The sequence below is a fragment of the Carassius gibelio genome, chromosome A18, assembly GCF_023724105.1.
Source record: "Carassius gibelio isolate Cgi1373 ecotype wild population from Czech Republic chromosome A18, carGib1.2-hapl.c, whole genome shotgun sequence".
Lineage (NCBI taxonomy): Eukaryota > Metazoa > Chordata > Actinopteri > Cypriniformes > Cyprinidae > Carassius > Carassius gibelio.
The window spans coordinates 10,535,461-10,555,026 of record NC_068388.1 but is presented as its reverse complement, the minus strand read 5'-3'; the positions used below and the strand labels follow the sequence as shown (position 1 = coordinate 10,555,026).

The 19,566-nt window shown below is 36.3% G+C and overlaps 2 protein-coding genes across 3 annotated transcripts in view; both read right to left on the bottom strand.

The window, feature by feature from the left end:
• The window catches only part of LOC127934279 (N-terminal EF-hand calcium-binding protein 2-like), an 80,371-nt gene that overhangs the window by 1,614 nt on the left and 59,191 nt on the right, over positions 1-19,566 (bottom strand). The window contains exons 6-12 of one of the 2 annotated variants that reach the window (XM_052531554.1): positions 17,936-18,072; positions 17,439-17,563; positions 12,587-12,666; positions 8,225-8,281; positions 3,026-3,138; positions 1,034-1,111; positions 178-269 (exon numbers count right to left, since the gene is read on the bottom strand). In XM_052531554.1, the coding sequence (XP_052387514.1) occupies positions 178-269; positions 1,034-1,111; positions 3,026-3,138; positions 8,225-8,281; positions 12,587-12,666; positions 17,439-17,563; positions 17,936-18,072 (682 nt within the window). The remainder of the gene's footprint in view (positions 1-177; positions 270-1,033; positions 1,112-3,025; positions 3,139-8,224; positions 8,282-12,586; positions 12,667-17,438; positions 17,564-17,935; positions 18,073-19,566) is intronic. The other variant, XM_052531555.1, reaches the window with a different exon arrangement.
• Positions 1-19,566, bottom strand: part of LOC127934275 (rho family-interacting cell polarization regulator 1) — a 299,157-nt gene that overhangs the window by 270,724 nt on the left and 8,867 nt on the right. The gene's annotated exons all lie outside the window — the stretch shown is intronic.

Sequence of the window (19,566 nt, the reverse complement as noted above, 5' to 3'; positions counted from 1 at the left end):
AGATACTAATGCAGAGAACGGGCACGCTGAAAATGAGAGTAATCCTGTAGGGCAGGTAGGAATACTTAATGGCTGTGAAATGTAAGGACATCACCCCACAGACACAAGAAGCTTCAAAAGGCTGGCTTGGCACCAATGCCCACAGCAGCCCCTAAGGCTGGCAGCAGTGGAACGTACCAGGCACTGCGACAGCGGACACATCCTCGGGCTGGCACAGAGTATCTACTTTCACATGCTGGAAAGCCTTGCAAGCTGCAGTCTGAAGGTGCCTGAGAGAGAAGCAGAGAAAGTTAGAAAACGTTACAGCACTGTAATGACTTTAGATGCAAAATAGCACCAATAATATATTGGTAGTTTTGACCCTCAGATTTTCGAGCCAAGAGGATCTAATTGTAACTTTCATAAAATAAATAAATAAAAAAAGGAGTATCTTTGATAATTTAGTTTGATAGGTAAATAATAAAGCTCTGTTATTGTATAAAAACACTCAAAGGTGTGGTCATATTTTTAGAACAGAAAATTCAAATGTTTCTATTGTAAACGCTGTAGAGATGTATGAACAAAGAAGTTACTTTTCAAACCAAGCAGCTTCCTGTTGGTCAGTGTCGTGAATTTGTGTAACCAAGTTGCAAGAATAACTTTTTCACCCTCGTGTGAAATGCCTAATCACACAGATTCCTATCAAAATGACTGATGACTGTGAAAATTTGCGGAAAAACAGTAAAAGTGACTGCACATTAAGTTTGGTGAGTTTGAGTTCATCATTTGCTGAATGAGAATTGCCATTATCTATCCACCTTCATGTCACTTGCAACTCATGAAAAACCAATGGAGTTATCAAAACATCAAAGCTGCTCTTTTCCAAATAATGAAAAAGCATTAATTTGCAACCAAAAAAAAAACAGAAAATACAGTCCAATATGCTAGTTTTTTATTTTCATGTCTTGTTTCAGAATAATTAAGGTACTAATGGTAATCAAGTAGAGTAGAATTTAGAGAAGATCACACACAGAAGAAAGGGGTTTCACTGTACCTCTTCCATTCCTCCTCTCCATCCCAGAACTCATACACCACAAAGGAAAGGCCGTCAGGCAGCCGCACAGCCGTCACACTGGAGAGAGATGAACAGAAGTACAAAAGTGAAAAAACACACTACACTCTTTCATTCTCATACTTTTCACATACTTTTTTGATTCAGCAGCTTGATGGAAAACATTTTATAAAAACAAACAGTAAGAATATAGGGAAGAAAAGATATAATGTGTTCGAAAACAGGGGAACTACTTCCCTTCTATTGAAATCATAAACAAAACCATATTTATCCACTGTTCTGAATGATCCTCCACTTGATGGCAGTACCTCCTCACAATCCCTGCTCTGCTTTTTTATTGCCTTAAGGGCTGCAGCTGTAGCAATGATTAGCATTAGCTCGATAAATCAACAGAAGTCTAAACATTAGCCAGTTCAGACAATCCCTACACACTCCTCAAACTTTCATTAAAGGCTGCAAAACTGCAGCAAGTACTGCTGTTTCTGGACTGCTTTCTGATTGGGGAAATGATTCAAATTTTACTCAATCTTGGGTCGTCCACATGTTACAGAACCTGCCATGTCATGTCTCCAGCAGCTGTAGCTGCTTAAAATCAATGTTAATTGTTTCTGCTATCCACTTTACATTTGTAATTTGATGCATTTAAGATAGAAACAAGATATTCAATAACTAACAGAAACAGGACAGAAGAATCATTTGGATGGTAAAAAGTGGGGATTACATACCAGAATGCAGACTGAATGTGAGCTTTTAGACTATTCATTAGCATTACCCTATAGCCCGCATGGCGAAACAGCAGAAGGGAAAAGTTGTTTGAGAGGAAAGTCCAATGAATCCTTCACAGAATGTGCATTAAGGGTCAAAAGTTTGGTTTAATTTTGACTTTAGTAACTGTACAGTGGCTTGGTGTTGAGTTCAATCAGCATCCTCAAAAAAGGAAACTACATATTTCACAAACAGAACATGATAATAGAGTAATGGAGTGGAGGAAAGTTGAAAGAAATAAGGCAGATAAAAGGGAGGCTACAGAGATGACAGTTCAGCAGCAATGGGGTATTTGCAGAAGCTTGCAGATGTTCTTACTGATCAATTATTCACTAGTCTGATGTGAAGCACTACAAAATGCTGCCACACAAAGCCCTCTCTCAGAGAACAGACTCAGGGAGTTTCCTCGAGAACTCTACAAAGGACCAATTTTACTCACTGCTCTTACATTAATATTTCATCCCGTGAAGCAGAAAAAAAAACTGCTCTCAGTTGCAGTCTGACCAAAAATTTCAAAACGAAGCAACTACTGTTCAAAAGTTTGGAGTCAGTGAGACTTGTTTTAATGTCTGTGAAAAAGGTCTCTCATGCCCAGTATGACTGTTCTTATTTGACAAAGCATACAGTTATAACAGCAATATTATTTATATTATTATAATTTAAAATAACTGGTTTTAATTTTAATGTACATTTACATAATGTTTTTAAGTTACTTTTTTTTAAATGCAATTTTAAAAAAAACTAGATGATGCCTTTTGAATGGTGGCAGGGAACAGAAACGTACTGATTTTAAAACATTCCAGGCCAATTTTGATATTTTATGGCTTTGTAAATAATGTGTATACTGCAGAAATAGAAGCAATTGTTTAGCCGGTTTCAAAATTAATTCATGAACTAGAATAACAACACTCCCCTCTGCTCACCTGCCACCTTCATCCACAGGAGGCAAAATGATACAGTGTTGTATTTCCACACATCTGGGATAAATACACAATGCTGACACATGCATTTATGAGAGATGCACAGGTTTATTCTCTAAGAACTTCACAGCGGTATAGTTTTTGCTACCCTCCAACGAATAGAACATCAGTAGACAAAAAGTAACTGAAAACACTTCAGTCTGACATTACAAAAAAGCAAAGAATACGTTTGGCACTGTCATAACGACTAGAAGGTCAAGTTTAAGACAAACACATGAACTTAACCCACTGGAAACAGTCTCTCTGAGCAGACACATTCTTCAGGTATTGTTTCAGGGCCTCGCAGAACTCTCCTAGCTGCTTCTGGGACACTTTCATCTCCTGGCGAATCAGGTAGAGAGACTGAAGAAAGAGAAAGAAAACAACAGGAACGCTTTGAATATGATCAACATTTGTCTTGATGTTAATATTCACTTAATATTCTCTTAAGGCAAAATAAATGAATAAAATCAGACATTTAGAGACTCAAATCACAGCAGAAGGGTTCAAGGAATCATAAGTTACGAACACTTAATTCTAACTCCATTTAGAAAAAGTAAACTGCCTTAAAGGCTTTGACCCTCATTTACTCAGAGTCATGGTCTATATTGCAGCTGAAGGGTTATGCAAGATCTGCATATGGCTACTCCTTTAGGAGAAGGAGAAATAAATATGACACATACCAGACTGTAAAATCAATGCAGTTACTCTTTTGGACCGTAACTAATTAATTCCCAGTGTAATCAGTGAATGATGTAGAATTGTGGGAGTGTGGTTGGCTACCAAATAAAGTACAGTACTGGCTTTAAAAATGATCTTTGAAACAAGCACTTTGATAAAAATTCAAGAAGGAACAATCTCGAACTTAAAGGCATAAAAATGAACCTTTTCTGACTTGTCTATTTCACATAATTGCACCTCTCGTGTAACACGTCACTCAAGCCTCCCACTCCTTTCTAAATTGGTGCCGTCATCTTGAACCAGTTTTATTAAGTCTGAGAGATTTGATTAAATAACTGATATTACCTGGCAACAGACTAAGAAATGATAGGTTTAAATGTAATAATTGCTTGGCAGACTATTTCCACACTGCAGAGCACCCGAGGACCCTAACGTGTTGATTAACATTTGCATTTACTGTATATGCTGAAAATCATAAATGTTTAAGATGTCTATATGCACGTCATTTCAACCTGAAGCAATATTCTCTCAAATGTTTATAATGCACCACAGTTCAAAAGTTTGGGGCCAGTAGGATTTTTTCAAACGAAATGAATACTTTTATTTAATTAATACTTTAATTAAGTATAAATTAATCAAGTGTCTGTAAAAACATTTAGGTTATTACAGATCTCTATTTAAAATAAATACTGTTCTTTTAAACTTTATATTCATCAAAGAATCCTGTAAAAGTATCATGTTTTGCACAGTAATAAGCAGACTTACTGATATATAAACATGAAAATTCAGCTTTGCAATCACAGGAATTAATTCTATTTTAAAATAGTAAAACAAAAACCAAAAAACAGCTATTTTAAATTGTAATAATAGTTCACAATATTACAGTTTTTACTTTATTTTTGATCAAATAAATGCAGCCTTAGTGTGCCCAAACTTTTGAAAAGTTGTGTATATTATTCTATAATATTGTACAGTTCTGCAATATCATTGACGTGATTGCAAATTAATGTACAGACACTATTTAAACTGAACAGAGATGACATCACTGAACTCAATGATGAACTGCCTTTAACTGTCATTTAGCATTATTGACACACTGCTTTCCTAATGAATGTTGTTCTGTTGCTTTTACACAATTTATTTTGTTTAAAGCGCTATATAAATAAAGGTGACTTGACTTGACTATAACCAGGCCAACCGCACCTGGTAAACTTTGCAGAATTTTCCCAAACAGAAAAGTCTTACGATTCAGTTTGGGTTTGGCTATAACTTTCATATGCCATATTACAACCAAACAACCTCACCGCAACACAAATCATAACTTTACAGGTATTAAATAGTAAATAAAGAGTGAGTTTTTAGAGAAACCAAGGTGTATTTTTTGTATGTAGGATATGCTATAACTAAGTTGTCACCTCTTTAATAGTTCATGTGCTGTTCCCCGGCAGGTGGGAAAGATAAAACCTGAGTGAAAACCATTAGGCCCTTTGATTTGAAAGCTGTCCTGTTCCCCGAAGGGGAGGGCAATAAAAGAGCAGAAGCGTGGCAATAAACCCTGAACTTAATCAAGAGCACTATACCACCAAACACTAGCCAGAATACAATCAGAAACACTACATTACACCATCTACGAATCATTCTGCCTTCCCATTCTCCTCCACTGGAGGCCTGATCTGATGTGCACATACGAATAATTAGAGAAATGCAAGAGAATTCAGAATCCAATTTCCTCTGCATTTGGACATGTGACTGATCCAAACGCATTGCGACCGATTGCTCTAATGTCTTTCATTAGTCTTCAGTGTTTGTTTAAACAGCGAAGGGGCCTCATTCAGACTCAGTCATGTGGAATAAACTGATAAAACAAAGCTCTGTAGATGAAGCAAATGTGACCCATAGTCTTACCGTTAAGAGGCTTTAGGATCAGTGGGATATTGTATTATTAGATTCCTTAAATCTCTCGCTCTGATTGGAGCCAGTTTAAATTTCCTTAAGCAATATTTCTTGGGAGTATTGCAATGTCTCTCATTTAGGTTTATGTGGAATTAGCAATCCCTGATGTGGTCAATGTGCTTTGTGCATGATGTGTATTCACGTGTGTGTGTGTGTGTGAGAGAGAGAGAGTTTCTCTTTAGCTCAGAAGGGAACCTAAACAAATGAACCCTAAAGACCTCCATGTGGAGTTGAACTGCTCCACCTCTACATTATCTATCAGACTGTGAAACACATACAAGAAAGGAGTATTTTATGTGCACAATTTCCTACCATGCAAGTGAGTAGAATCTCTCAGGTACAGTGCGAGTCCATGAAAAATGATAGAAACCTCAGAGGGTTTGAGAAATTTCACCGTTACCATGGAAACTGGGGAATACCGTCCCATTTCTTTCTGATTGGCATCTTTCTACCCCCATTTTTCCTTTCACTGGTAACACAAACTAAATCACATTTTAATTTCTTCCCTTCTGAACTTTAGCATCTCTTTAAATGAGCTGCTTTGTTAAAGTCTGAGAGGCATAAATGGGAGCAGTTCATTTTCCCTTTCTGCATCCATCCAATGATAATTCTCTCTTAATGGGTAAAGATGGCTTTCAGATATGTAGTTGTATAACTCCTTCAGATAGCTCTCTTTTTCTCTTTCTGCCTATCTTCAGTGGTTTTATAAGCAGATGGCTGATTCATATTCCTCCTGGCCAATTAAAAACAAGCACTGCAGGTGGTCTAAGAGTTTATTTAAGTCAGTGAATAAAAAAATAAAAAATAGAAAGCTGTTGGACTGATCAGTATTTAGTCCTAAAAATGGCTTGAAGAGAAGCTAAGACCCCACCCTTCTTGTAGCATTTCCATGCTGTTATAGATAAAAGAAACACTTTCTTATATTATATATTATATATTATATATTTGGAGTTGGCAGCAGATTGTTGATGTGATGCCTGAACATGTTTTGTTTATATACGTGTGAAATGTACAACCTGTATGTAGCTCACTGTAAAGATTTACATAAAATTTACAGGAGGAAAACCAAAAACCTAAGCAGCAATAATCATATGCTAATATATGCACTCATACATATTCAAATATATGAGGGTGTGAATAAATACACTATTGCTATAATAAAAATCTCCAGTTACCTGTACATGTCCCTTTTCTTTTAAATACTCGGCATTACTGTTCATGGGTCAAAGACGAAAAAGTGTTTAAGCATAAATAAAAGTGTAATACTGGTTTAAACGGTTGTAGTTTTCCCCCCCAAAAAATGCAAAAAGTTTTTATCTGTTTTATTTAATTGCAATTTTGTTTTTGTTTTTCTGAGCAAAAAATAAATATCATACATTTTGCCCTGATTTACAGAAGACACCCAGTAAAATGTCATTCAGTGTAACAATCTTGTCAGGCATATTTACAACAAAAATCTATTTATGACATATTAAAAGACTAATTACTTTCACCCCAAATACTAATGAGTTGTAATTTGACATTTTTAACATTTGATACCATCCTAGGTTTTGCCCATTTGTCAGTAAGAAATTTGTACTAATTTAAAACACAATAAAATTTAGTATTCTCCATTATTCATTTAGATATTTTAATATATACACATCAGAATAAGCATGTTGTTTGAATTTTTGCATAAATATTGTGTTACACTGAATGACAATGTAACATTATTTCAACCAAATTCTGACATTTTATTCTCCAAAAACTTATTTAAAACCTTAAAAGTAGACATTTTACTTACATTTAATGTGCTTTCTATGGACACAAAATCACTTGTAAATTTTTCTTGATGCGGACATCTTAACGTCTTTGACCCTCACAACAAAATGTTGTTAAAAAGAGGTTAATTTCGTTAAAATGCTTTCTTCTCATCCAAATGTCAAAACGCATGCAATTTACTATAAACAAATGGAGCAATAATCACTTGTAAACAAAGAAATAACACGTCATTGTTTTAAAATGGCTCATTTCTGGTCTGTATTTTATTAACTGCAGGACACCCTGACAATATTGTAGGTGTGATTAATACAACAAATATCTTATTGGTCACAAAATAAAGCTTGTGTTAACCAACAAACACAGACGCACACACTGATGCTGTCAGGTGGAACCTGTTCAGCCCCCATCGACAAGGATTAATGGACAAAAAGAAATGATTCAATTAAACCTGATCCCTCCAATGTCAATAAGATGGGAGTCAATTTGAGCAAAGATCTCTGTTACACCCTGAACTCAGTTGCACTTTTTCCTATTTTTAAACAATGCAATCTTTTCTTTATTAGATCTAAAACTTTTAAATCACAAAGTTCTACAAGAGCTGAAATCCCAGCACTCCCACACTTTAACTGAACCGAACCGTATGATATTTCTATGCATTCCCTTCATGTGCTGCTGTGTTTATCAATGGTCCACACAGAGCGGGACTGATTTGTGGCCTGGCGAGGTGTAGTGTGAGACTGCCTCTTATCTTTTAGAGGCACAAATGACTCCCGGAGCATGCTGGTATTAAACACAGTGCTGGTGCTTTCATATTGAGAAAGAAATGTGGCTGAATCCTGAGGAACAGGTGGCAGATTTGCTGCAGGTGTGTGGAACAGCATGAGGAGCTCTGGAGAGACCCACGAGGAGTCAATCTTGATTTGACACTGCTTGTAATTAATAACGCTGTTTTTGTGTTTTAACATGGAGGCAAACGGTGAAATTGGTCATGCATTTTTATTTTTTATGCATTTTTTCATGCTATTTGGTATGTAAGTTGTGCTTTAGTACTTACTGCGCTAGTTGTGCCATCAGTGTCTGTTAGTCGCTGATGTAGGTCAAACCAAACTGTCTGCAACAAAAACCAGAACAGAAAAGCCACTAGTGAATTCACTATCCCCCTCAGCTGCCCTTCACTGCTGCTGTCTGTCTGCAAACACTCAGTCAGGTGAGCTTGACAGATGAATCGCTTAAACACATCTGTCGGACTTTACAACAAAAAAAAAAAGAAAGGAAGGAAGAAACTAAAACAATTTTAATAAAAACAGTTTACGTATTAAGTAGTCATTTTGAATTAATATGTTTAAAAAGTTCATGTTTTCATAATTGTGTGTAATTGCCAATCATTCAGTGTGGGTCAATAACAAAAGAGTTAAAATAATATCAAATATTTATTGTATTTGTATTCAATGAATTAAAGGATGTTTATCACCACAATCAGAAAATCATACAGAAGCCTTTTAGTAATTCAGGTGTATATATTTATAGGACTTAAAATCTCAAATTTGACTGAGTTGACAAAGCAGAGAAAATGAATCATAATTACAAAAATAAGTACAAAAACAAATACAGAACTCATCAGGGCAACTGACTTTGATTTTGCCTGATTTTCCAAATGTTTTCATAAACATATGACATTGTTCACAGCGACACAGCTGTAAAACTAAAAAAGGTATATTAATGTCTTTCTTCACTCCTACGGTTTTCTTAAAAATACATACAGTATGTAAATTTCTATTTTAAAAATGTTAACATTTCAAGATGAAAACACTGAGTCTGTGGCAGGTGGTTTTACAAGTAGAAAGTGATAAAAATGTCATGATTTTAAATTTAAAACAGGGAATTTCACATGAAATGGTACATTTGGGTTAAGATCATACTAGTTTCTTCTCAACTCCGATTAATTTCAAACTAGATTTGTTGCTGACATATAATGGTAGGTAATGTTTCATGACGTTTCACGTCAGAGCAGTGAAAGAAAACCTGCAAGTATTTTTTCGTTCCTCCATAGAGGCTATAAGCACTGTCACTGCCATGTAATGATATATGCAGATAATAAAAAAGCTGAGAACAAGAACAGTATATATTTGAAATATTCTCACTATATTCCAATACCTTATGAATTCATAAGGAATTTACAGCATCCCCGACTCTGAAAAGTTAACACCATCGCAATGTATGAATCATTATGTGCCTCATAAAAAGAGAGGCGCTGGTATCTCTTGTCAGTCCATCCATAAGCGAACAGGGATTGTGTGGAATATTCTTTCCCATCACAGAATGACGGAGTACATAATGACCGGTAATGATGCCACAAATTCATGCAGCTGTCTCTCTTACTGTGAAAAGTGATGGCGGGTTATCTCCCAAAAATAATAGCAAAAATGACAACCGCCTCACTGTCGAGTATGAATACTGCAGGAATGGCTTGAGTGTTAGTCTCCACAGAGATTGGAGGCTATCAGGGTGCCACAACCGGATGGAAAAGGAAATGATCCATTTCCTAAAGCTGTGTGGGCACATTATGCAGACAACAAGAGCGTTCTGATGACTGATCCAGCTGTGAGCCAAAGCGGGTCACCAAAGTCAGGCTGCCCTGTCTGCGACAGTGAGAATGGGGAACAGGACAGGACAGACATACAGAGCTACATTTCACATTTCAATTAAAGCTGCAGTAGGTAACTTTTGTAAAAATGTATTTTTTTTTTTTTTTTTACATATTTGTGAAACCTGTCATTATGTCCTGACAGTAGAATATGAGACAGATAATCTGTGAAAAAATCAATTTACAAAATGTATATAATAAGCGAGTACACCATGAATCCATTTTCCAAATTGTGTTTTTAACTTGTCCTGAATCACTAGGGTACACCTATAATAAGTGTTTATATTCTGACTATTTTCGATTGCTTCGTGGGTACCGCGGCGGAGTAACCCAGTATCTTTGTGATTCTTCATAGACATAAACAGAGAGAAGTAGTTCCGGCTACGATGTTCTTCCGCAAGACGCAAGCAGTTCTGTTTATTGACCGCTAGAGCGTCAAAAGTTACCGACTGCAGCTTTAAATGGAATGCTTTGAGGATGAATGTTTAGAAGCATGCATTAAGCAAGCAATGCTGCAGGTCTGGTTGCACTGATCAACAATGGCAGATCTCAAAGGGGACTGAGCAGAAGAACAGAGTTCAACAAGGCAGCTGGAAAAATATGTTACTGATTTGAGAAAACTCCCAACAAAATTCAAACTCAGAATGAGTTTATAATACTATTGTGTAAAGCAACGCAGACAAGCAGATGAAAGAGAACCAAGTCACTAAAAGATCAAAAATGTTTTGAATTATTAAAAGTAACTATGCAAGTAACTAAGTTTGAGGTTAATAAGGTTTTCTCACAAAGGCTGCATTTATTTGACCAAAAATACAGTAAAAACTGCAACATTGTGATATACTATTACAATTTTAAATTAACTGTTTCCATTTATTATGTTCCTATGATGGCAAATCTGAAATTTCTTGTCTTCAGCGTCACTTGAACGTCCAGAAATCATTCTAAAAACCGATTTACGGATCAAGAAACATTTCTTCGTATTATTATTATTGTTGAAAACAGTTGTGGCCCTTAATAATTTTGTGGAAACTGTGATCATTTTTTTTCAGGATTCTTTGATGAAGAGAAAGTTCAAGAGAACAGCATTTATTTGAAATGGACATCCACACAGGATAAACACTATAAATGCTTTTACTGTCACTTCTGATCAATTCATAGCCTCCTTGTCAAATATTTTCTTTAAAATTTTCTTTAAAAAAATCTTACTGACCCCAACTTTTGAACAGTTTTGCATATCACAAAATTATCATTTTCAAGTGAATTGATTTAAAATGAAGCTCTTCTAAAGATTTCTCTTCCTGCATTATAGAATTGATTGTATATGCATGTCTCCTTGTTAATCTGTCTCTGGACCGAAATCAAAAATATCATCCAGTGCCATGGCATTCTCTGCTGCTCAACCCAGACATCCTCTCTTTCATCCCAGGATGTGTCAGAACCTCCCTTCCACTGAGATAGCAATAAACCAGTTGGGTAGGTTTGGCTATTCTTAGCTCCAGCAATAAGAACATGTCAGTTTCAACTGGGGACTCCATTAGTTCACGGTGCTCAATGTCTATCAGACACACATAATAAAATGACCAAGAGCAAAGAGACAGATGTTGAAATAATGGTTAACCAAGAAAGAAAAATTACATAAATGTCGAGTGAATAGAATATAATGGTAAAAACAGTCATCTACTGGTGCAGTACTGTGGCTGACAGGTCTGTTTAATTGCTTTCTTTGTTTCACCGTATCATTCCTGCTCTCCTTCACTGCTCTCCTGAGCAGTGAAAGTAATAACTATAGGAAGAAAAGATTACTGGCTTTGCTAAATGCAATTTAAATCACCTCTCAGTGCTTTACATATGAATGTGTGTAATTATTAGAGTGTGCATGTGTGTGCATAAGTGGATGTACAGTATGTGCAGCAGTAAAAGAAATTACAGAGCTGTATTTTAGGTAAAGGAAGGGGAGCAGAAAAGCTCTTTCCACAATAAAGTCAACAAGTGGTCGGATCAATCTGCTCAAGCAAATTAATGCTGTTCTAATTTTACAGATACAAACAGTTATTTCCTCTCACACAGCCACAGCCTGCAGATGTTAGTTGGCCGCTTGCTGTAGACGCTGCAATGTGTTTATGCGACGTGAGACAACAACACAGTCAGCTTTCTTAGTTGTCATTTTGGTATGTCATGGCCTTTAAACCAAATTTTTTGACTAATAAAAATATTTACCTACTCTGATATTTACAGGTTACCCTTATACTACCATTTCAATTTAAATTAATCATTTTCTATTTTAATATATTTTAAGACATAATTTATTCCTGTGACAGCAAAGCAGAATTTTCAGCAACCATTGTTCAAATCTTCAGTGTCATGTGACTATCACGGTACACACTTCTGCGACTTCATATTTTTGGGATAACCATGATACTTTTTTAAAGATTTCTTGACGAATAGAATTGTCAAAAGAACAGCATTTAATTAACTTACTCTAAACTTTTGAATGGTAGTATATACTTGACTGTCATCAAACCACCACTTATATAAAATTTGTTCATAATGATACACAATTTATTCAAATCAAGTCATTTTCCAAAACAATAACTACAAGAAACGAAGCTATATCTTTCCATTTGTTATCAATCATGTTTTCATTTTCAGTGTCTTAATAGTATACACTAGATTTCATCTGCACACGTCTGTGGATTTTGACCTCTTGCTATTATAAGACTCTTCCCAGGAGGAAGCACTTGACCTCTCAGTATTTTAAGACGAACTTCTTACCTTATTCTCCAGACGTCCAATCAGCTCAGCCAGTCGGCTGATCTGTGCCTCAAGTCCTTCTTTTCTCACCTCCACAGCTCCTGACAGAGACAGAGAGGCACAATGCATAATTTGCAGATAGTTTTAATGATGTTTTACTCTTCCAGGAACCTAAAACATCTCAGAGTGGCTGTCATAGCAATGCGACAGGGCGAATCAAACCTTTAGACATTATTAATGAGCTCTAGTTATTACGAAGACTAAAATGGACATTTACACATCTTTGCGAACTACTTTGAGTTTTTACACATCAAACGTGTTCATTAGGGCAGATGACACATAAAAAAGTCCTGAAAGTACTACCACGGTTTTCTGGAATTGTACCATAGTATTACCATCTGATACCATGAATGTACCATGGTGGTAGTTCCATTATGAATAATAAGTACATACTGTATTTTCACAAAAACAACACAAATGGAGAGTGATTAACATGATTTCTACCCTTCCTTTCTTTCTTTTATGCAATGACAGATCCTATTAATGAGGGAAAAGGTTTTCCTGCCTTTGAAATCATTCCTACTTGAGGTGCCAAACCAATTATGCCTTAACACCTCCCTTGTGTTGATGAGGCCAGGATAACGGGGAGGGGAGACACTTTGGAGCACATTAACTGTTACCATAGCAATAGTGGGATCAAATGAAACAGGGTCTGAAACCTTTTAAAAGCACAGTGAAACGGTCACTAAATCAATTTGATACAGTACATCAATACTGATCTGAGTCCAGTTTGAAGTTTTCTAAAAATGAATAATATTAGGGCATACTGTAGCACAGCATATTGTGAAACATGCATCAGATAGACAGTAGATATACACTGCTCACGTAAACATGTTCCTTTCATGATGAGAAATAGTCCCATGAGAATGTCTGTGTGCAGAACTGTATGGAATGTTTATCAGATTTCAAAATCAATGCCTAAACATCTACACGTCGCCCACCTTTTATTTATTTATTAATATTTTTGCTAATTTGTTTATGTTTTTTTTATGTTGTAGCTCACTGTTTTTATGTTTATGTTGTTTATGTTTTCTACCTATAAGAGTACTCGTAGATTCATTTAACTCAATATTACTCAATATTACAATATGCCACAGAATTCTGCATATTTTATTATGAAATCAGCACTGAAAATTCTAAAATAGTTTGTAATGTTCAAATTACGTCTCCATTTTTGTTCATAAGAACAGCAATATAGCAATAGACATTTCTTCACTCATACAGTAAAAATTGGAATGGATGAAGATAATTTGGGAGTCTTGCCACATGGTTTTCCTGCTTATGAGACTGTCATGTTAATTAGCTTGGGCGCTTTAGCCCCGACATTCTGACTTGGAAAGAATATCATTTCAGACTCCAGTGAGGACCAAGCTGGGCCGAACCCAAACGCTTGCCTGACCGCCTGCTCCTTCCAGATTGAGTGCTGTCAAATGAATGACATGCCAATAAGTTATATATGGAAAATTGGAAAAAGTCTTGCCTAGATTGAAACACCGTGAAACACAATGACCCAAAAAAAGGCAAACTTAAGGTGAGACTCTCCAGGCACAACAGGTTTTTTTCCTTCATTGGTCAATTTTGAGAATTTGGGCTATCTGGCTTTACATTTGTTTCAAACTAGTGCAAAGAAAATATTCTAAATACACTTTTGAGTGTTGATCCGGGGTAATGTGTATGCACAATTAAATATCCAATAATGGTAATCCAGTATCAGAAAGAATCACTGTATATCACCGAATTGTTTGAATCAAACCAATAGAACTGTGCCTGTGTGTGTGTTTGTGCAATATGAGCAGAAATAAGGCAGAGAGTCGAGTAAGAGAGGGAAAGCAATTTGAGAAAAGCCTTTGATTGTCTGATGGGAGAAAAAGTGCCATGTGCAAAGCAAATCTTGCAGAAGTATTGATAAATATGCTCATAAACTAGAGCTTGGACAGCACACTCCAATCACGGCTCTCCCTGCCGGAGCTGACTGCTAGAATGGCCCTTTTATTGTGAGCTGAGTCAGCTTTATCAGTGTCTAGGGGAAATGTAAAACTAGTGCCAGTGTTTGAACATCACCCATAAAACAGACCTCTTCAATTCAGCACTGTGGTGTCACTCGAACAATATTGGCATATTGGACAGGCCAACTCTATAATAAAACGAATGTGAACGATAGGGCAATTGAGATCTATATTATTAACCATTAATAAGGAGCTTTCCTTTACAGCTTTTTGTTCTGAAATGTCTTCTAACAGACCTGCTAAAATGCAGACAGACTAAGATCAGACAGCCACTTTTCCAAAGAAGCTCTGGATCTGTTTGAATGCTAAATCAGCAACAGAAATGTATGTATTGCTTGGTTGATTTGGAGAAATTGACTGCATGACTATTTTATTAGCACTGAGAGGATGAGGAAAGTGAGATGGGTATTTAAAAAAGAATCATATATTTCCTTTCTCTCTGACTAGGAAAAAAAGAAAAACACTAGAATTAATTTGTTACCATATCTCCCGGCACCCTATAACTCCTTTTTCTGACTAAAACTTGGGAACGCTTTGAGGAAGACCTTTTCCCACCCTCTCTCATTAAAAACTCACACATTTCTTCAGTTGCATCATGTGCTGACTTGGCACATGAATGGCGCTGTGCTGTTTTAGTGTCTCTTAAGAGTGGTTTCATAACTAACTCACTGGAGCTCAGGCCCAAATCTCATCAGTAATGGGAATGTGGAGTTTGTTGATAAAGGAAGCCCACGGGAAAGCCTGTTAACCACATCTTTGACAGACTTTAACATTGCCTTTGGCAATTAGACGGCACACAGAATGGTAAATGCGGATGTTTTGCATGATAATGTAGTTGGCCACCATGTCTGCACCACAAAAAAAGATTCTTACCAAATTGATTTATGCAATGTTTGGAAAAACAAACCCTATGTTGAATAGAAGTAATAAAGAAATGTGTAAAGTCTTCAAGTAAACCTCCACTAAAACATTGCAGGAAAATAGTACTGAAAGTGTAGCGCCTCTAATCTATGTGCCAATTGTTCTAATGGGGGTAATATTGCTAAAGTCAGTCTTTTCTCTCACAGACCCTGGCTGAGGAACAGCCATCATGTCTCAGTGGAGATTTCCCAGAGGTTTGCACTATGTCTCCATTTCCTTGTGAATCAATCATACTAGGGCAGTATAGTAGTTTTAGTCATTTTAAGTTATCATAGGTGAGGTACAGAATGTAGGGATTATAATTATGCTGTCTTTTAAAGCGGGGGTACAATGGTGTTTCATGTATTCAGAGTTGTTCACCGTGTTAAAGAGATGGATTCTCATGCTAAACATGGCCAAAGTTGTAAAAAATAATTTAGAAGAATGACTGAGAATTTCTGTGCCGAAAATCTTACTTCTGGGTTGGTACAAATTTCGGCTTGTTTTTTTCGATCTCGGATCTAATGACGTAGACGAGAACGTAAGTCCTTATATGAGCATTTCTCCCGGAAAAGCGTGCCTGCGCACACACATTTACCAGAGGAGAGCGAGACCACGCACATCAACACGCTTCAAAATCTTTGCCAGCGCTGCATAGGATTTGTTCGAGAATGCCTTCAAATAAATGCGTTTCTGCATGTGAGGGAAAGTTTACCGTGTTCAGCTTCCCCAAGAACCCAGCGTTACCCAACTGAAACTGAAAATTCATCTTTGCCATCATTTCCCATTACATTTTTACAATATATTAGAAAACAGCTTTTTAAAATTGTAATAGTCTCATTATATTACTGTTTTTACTGCAGTTTGGCTAAATAATTAATGCATAAATAATAACTAATGCAACCTTGGTGAGCATGAAAGTATTCTATAAAAACATTTAAAAAATCTTGTGGACCCCAAACTTTTCAACTGTATAATAAAGTCTTGAACAGTTTTGTATTTTTATGCCTATTCTGCTGTAGAAGGCAGCTCTCTGTGTAAGAAGTAAACAGCAAGACAGCTTGCTAGGGTTTGGAACAGAGCTTATGTAAATGACAAAAATTAGAAGTTTCTTGGAAAAGAACTCTCAGGCGTATGGAATAAGAACCAATCATTTCATCATAACCCTGTTCAAAATGTCTCGTCACAGCTGGTTCTGCTCATATAAACAGATGCATGCTGCATTTATGCTAATACTTGGAAACTTAAGTAGATTCAGTATGTAAAAGTAACTTTTGTAAGTTTTGTGAGACCGGAATTTTCCAGATTAACATTATTTCAGGCTTGAATCCTGGTAAAATATCTACTGCAAAAGTACATACTTAACCCTATAAAGACTGAATTATATTTGTTACACAAGTTTTTAAGGCCTCTAAATTATCAACATGATCAAAAACTTGGACACAATATTCTACATTCCTTCTGTCATCTGACTGATACAATGGTTAATACTTTTTTTTAGCAAGTAAAATAACTTTTATTATAACTGTCCACCTTACCAACTTAGGTGTACTTGGTTATCTAAACATCACTTCACAATTCATGTTAAAAAGTGAGTATCAAATATGATGCATCAGGCTTTTGAGGAATGTTTATTTGTACATCAGTTATCATTGTATTTTACTGCATTATAGTTCCCCACCCCCTTTAATATCTTACTATACACATATTACTGGGAGATATAGAGTAACAAGATATCTATATGCACTTTAAGTAGTCTGCTATACTGGTATAAGGATCTAATTGATTAACATAACATGCTATCAGATTTTCCCCTAACTTTTCATCCATATAAATATCTGCAACTGTACCGAATTGAATGTTTTTACTCGGTTTGGGTTCGGTTCTGGGTTTTGTGATCACCTTACCTGCACCTGTGTTGATGTTCCTCATGCTCTCCTTTGCACTGACTCTGTTGTTGGGAGGATAATCTGGCACTGGGACCTCATAACGCCTATCTGGGACGCGTGGGCTGGTCTTACTAGGGTAGGATCTAGGTCACAACAGGGAGATCAAGGACAAGTTAAATGTTTAACTGAAATCAGCTAAATAATTAATTTGAGTATTTTTTTACTTAAATACTTTTCAAATATACGATTGAAGCCCAATAATCAATTAAATAGACTGCTACAACAATGCATCCATTTTCTATCCCATACCCATGTGAGATCCCAAAACTGCTCTATTATTGTTATTGTCCACAAGCCATTTAAATCCTGCAATTACTGTAATGTAGACATAAAGCATTTGCTAAATTCAAAGTTTACTTAAGTTATGGGGATATTCATGTCCTAATGGATATGTATGTTTATGAAACTGTGGATCACATGCTTTGTGTCATGGTGGGACATGCTCTATTTCTCACCCCACTGATGAATGCTGCTCATCAATGGCATCCACAGCACTCTCTACAGAGTTCAGCAGAGACTGGATCTGACTGGCTGATTCCTTCAACAGGAAGCGGGTCACAAACTGCTCAACATTAGTTCCACGTTCATATACCTACAGTGAGTGAGAGAGAAAAAAGAGAGGAAGAGGAGAGGAGCCAGAGAGATAAGAGCACATCAGCACTTTTCTGAGGATCTTAAGCATGTATATTTGATTAAGTTATGTTTGAGAAACTCTAGAGAACTTTGCTCCAGCTTTAAGCAAAACATCCAGAGGTGCAAATCTCCAGACGGGCCCAGGGGATAAACATATCTGGAATGAGCTCAAAGAAACAAGAAAAACAAGATGCGGTTCATGTAAGTAAAGCTTAGGGCAAGTTAAGTTCTGAAAGCTTGCAATATTGGACATTAGAGGAGCCAACACTCATTGATCTGGTGACATTTTGACCGCTTGCCCAAACACTCAAGGTCTGTTTTACACTGTAGAGACATAATGTCACACACAAGTGTGTTGTATTGAAAGAAATGCACTCTGAAAGTGTTAAAGACTATGGCCCTGAAGTAGCTTTAGTGCTGAATTTTAATCACTATTATTGCACATATAAACACATGGATTCTGTCAAACACTTAGAGTGGCGACTGTGGAGTCTCAGTTAGAGGTTTACAATCTCTCAACCACGAATGTCTCATCTTTTTCTGCAATTTCCTCATATGTTCTTGATCATTGTCCTACCTTGATATCATCAGGATGGCAAAAACCAACAATAATGCAATTCTCTTGAACAACAGCCAATACTAAAATCCTGGGCATTGTAAAAAAAAAAAAAAAAAAGTAAACAGCTAGTCTTTCACTTGCTCAGTCATTGTCCATTGGCACTGATAATATGCACTGATTTGCAGAAAGATTGTCATGATCAGCATTTTAACCAACCCTGGCCTTCACTACTGATTGCAACTGAATATCCAAATGGAAAGGCAGGCAAGGGAGTAAAATTGGACTGCAGTGCTGGCCTCTGTAAGGTATCTCGTATATTATGCCGCATTTCCATGCAGATTTAGGATGACTGTGTATAAAAGACCATAACAGAAGGAGTAATAAAGGAGATCTGGGAGCACTGGGAGCCTGTAGTGCTCCATCAGTCCAAGAAGAGAGAAGTGTGGGGTTGTGTTGCCTAGTGGTTAAATTTAAGGGCTGGAAATGAAAAGCTCGCAGGTTTGATCTATGGCTCAAAGGTATAGTTAAACCAGAAATTATATTTCATAATTTACTCAACCTCATGTTGTTCCAAATCTGTAATCTGACTTCTTTTGTGTTCCACAGAGGTTTGTTGGTTTGGACCACACTGACTATCATCAAATGGTCTAAAATATAATTCTTAAAATATCATATTAGTTCTTAAAATATAATATTCTGTGTTCCACAGAAGAAAGAAAGTCAAACAGGTCTGAAATGACATGAGGGCGAGTAAATGACAGAATTTTCAGGCTACGGATGCATGAGATATACACAATATATATGTACACTTCATTGTTTTGTTGCCTAAATTCACATTTAAAATGATTTTTAGTGTTTTCATTTTTAAAAATAGTATAAAATATTATAGGATTT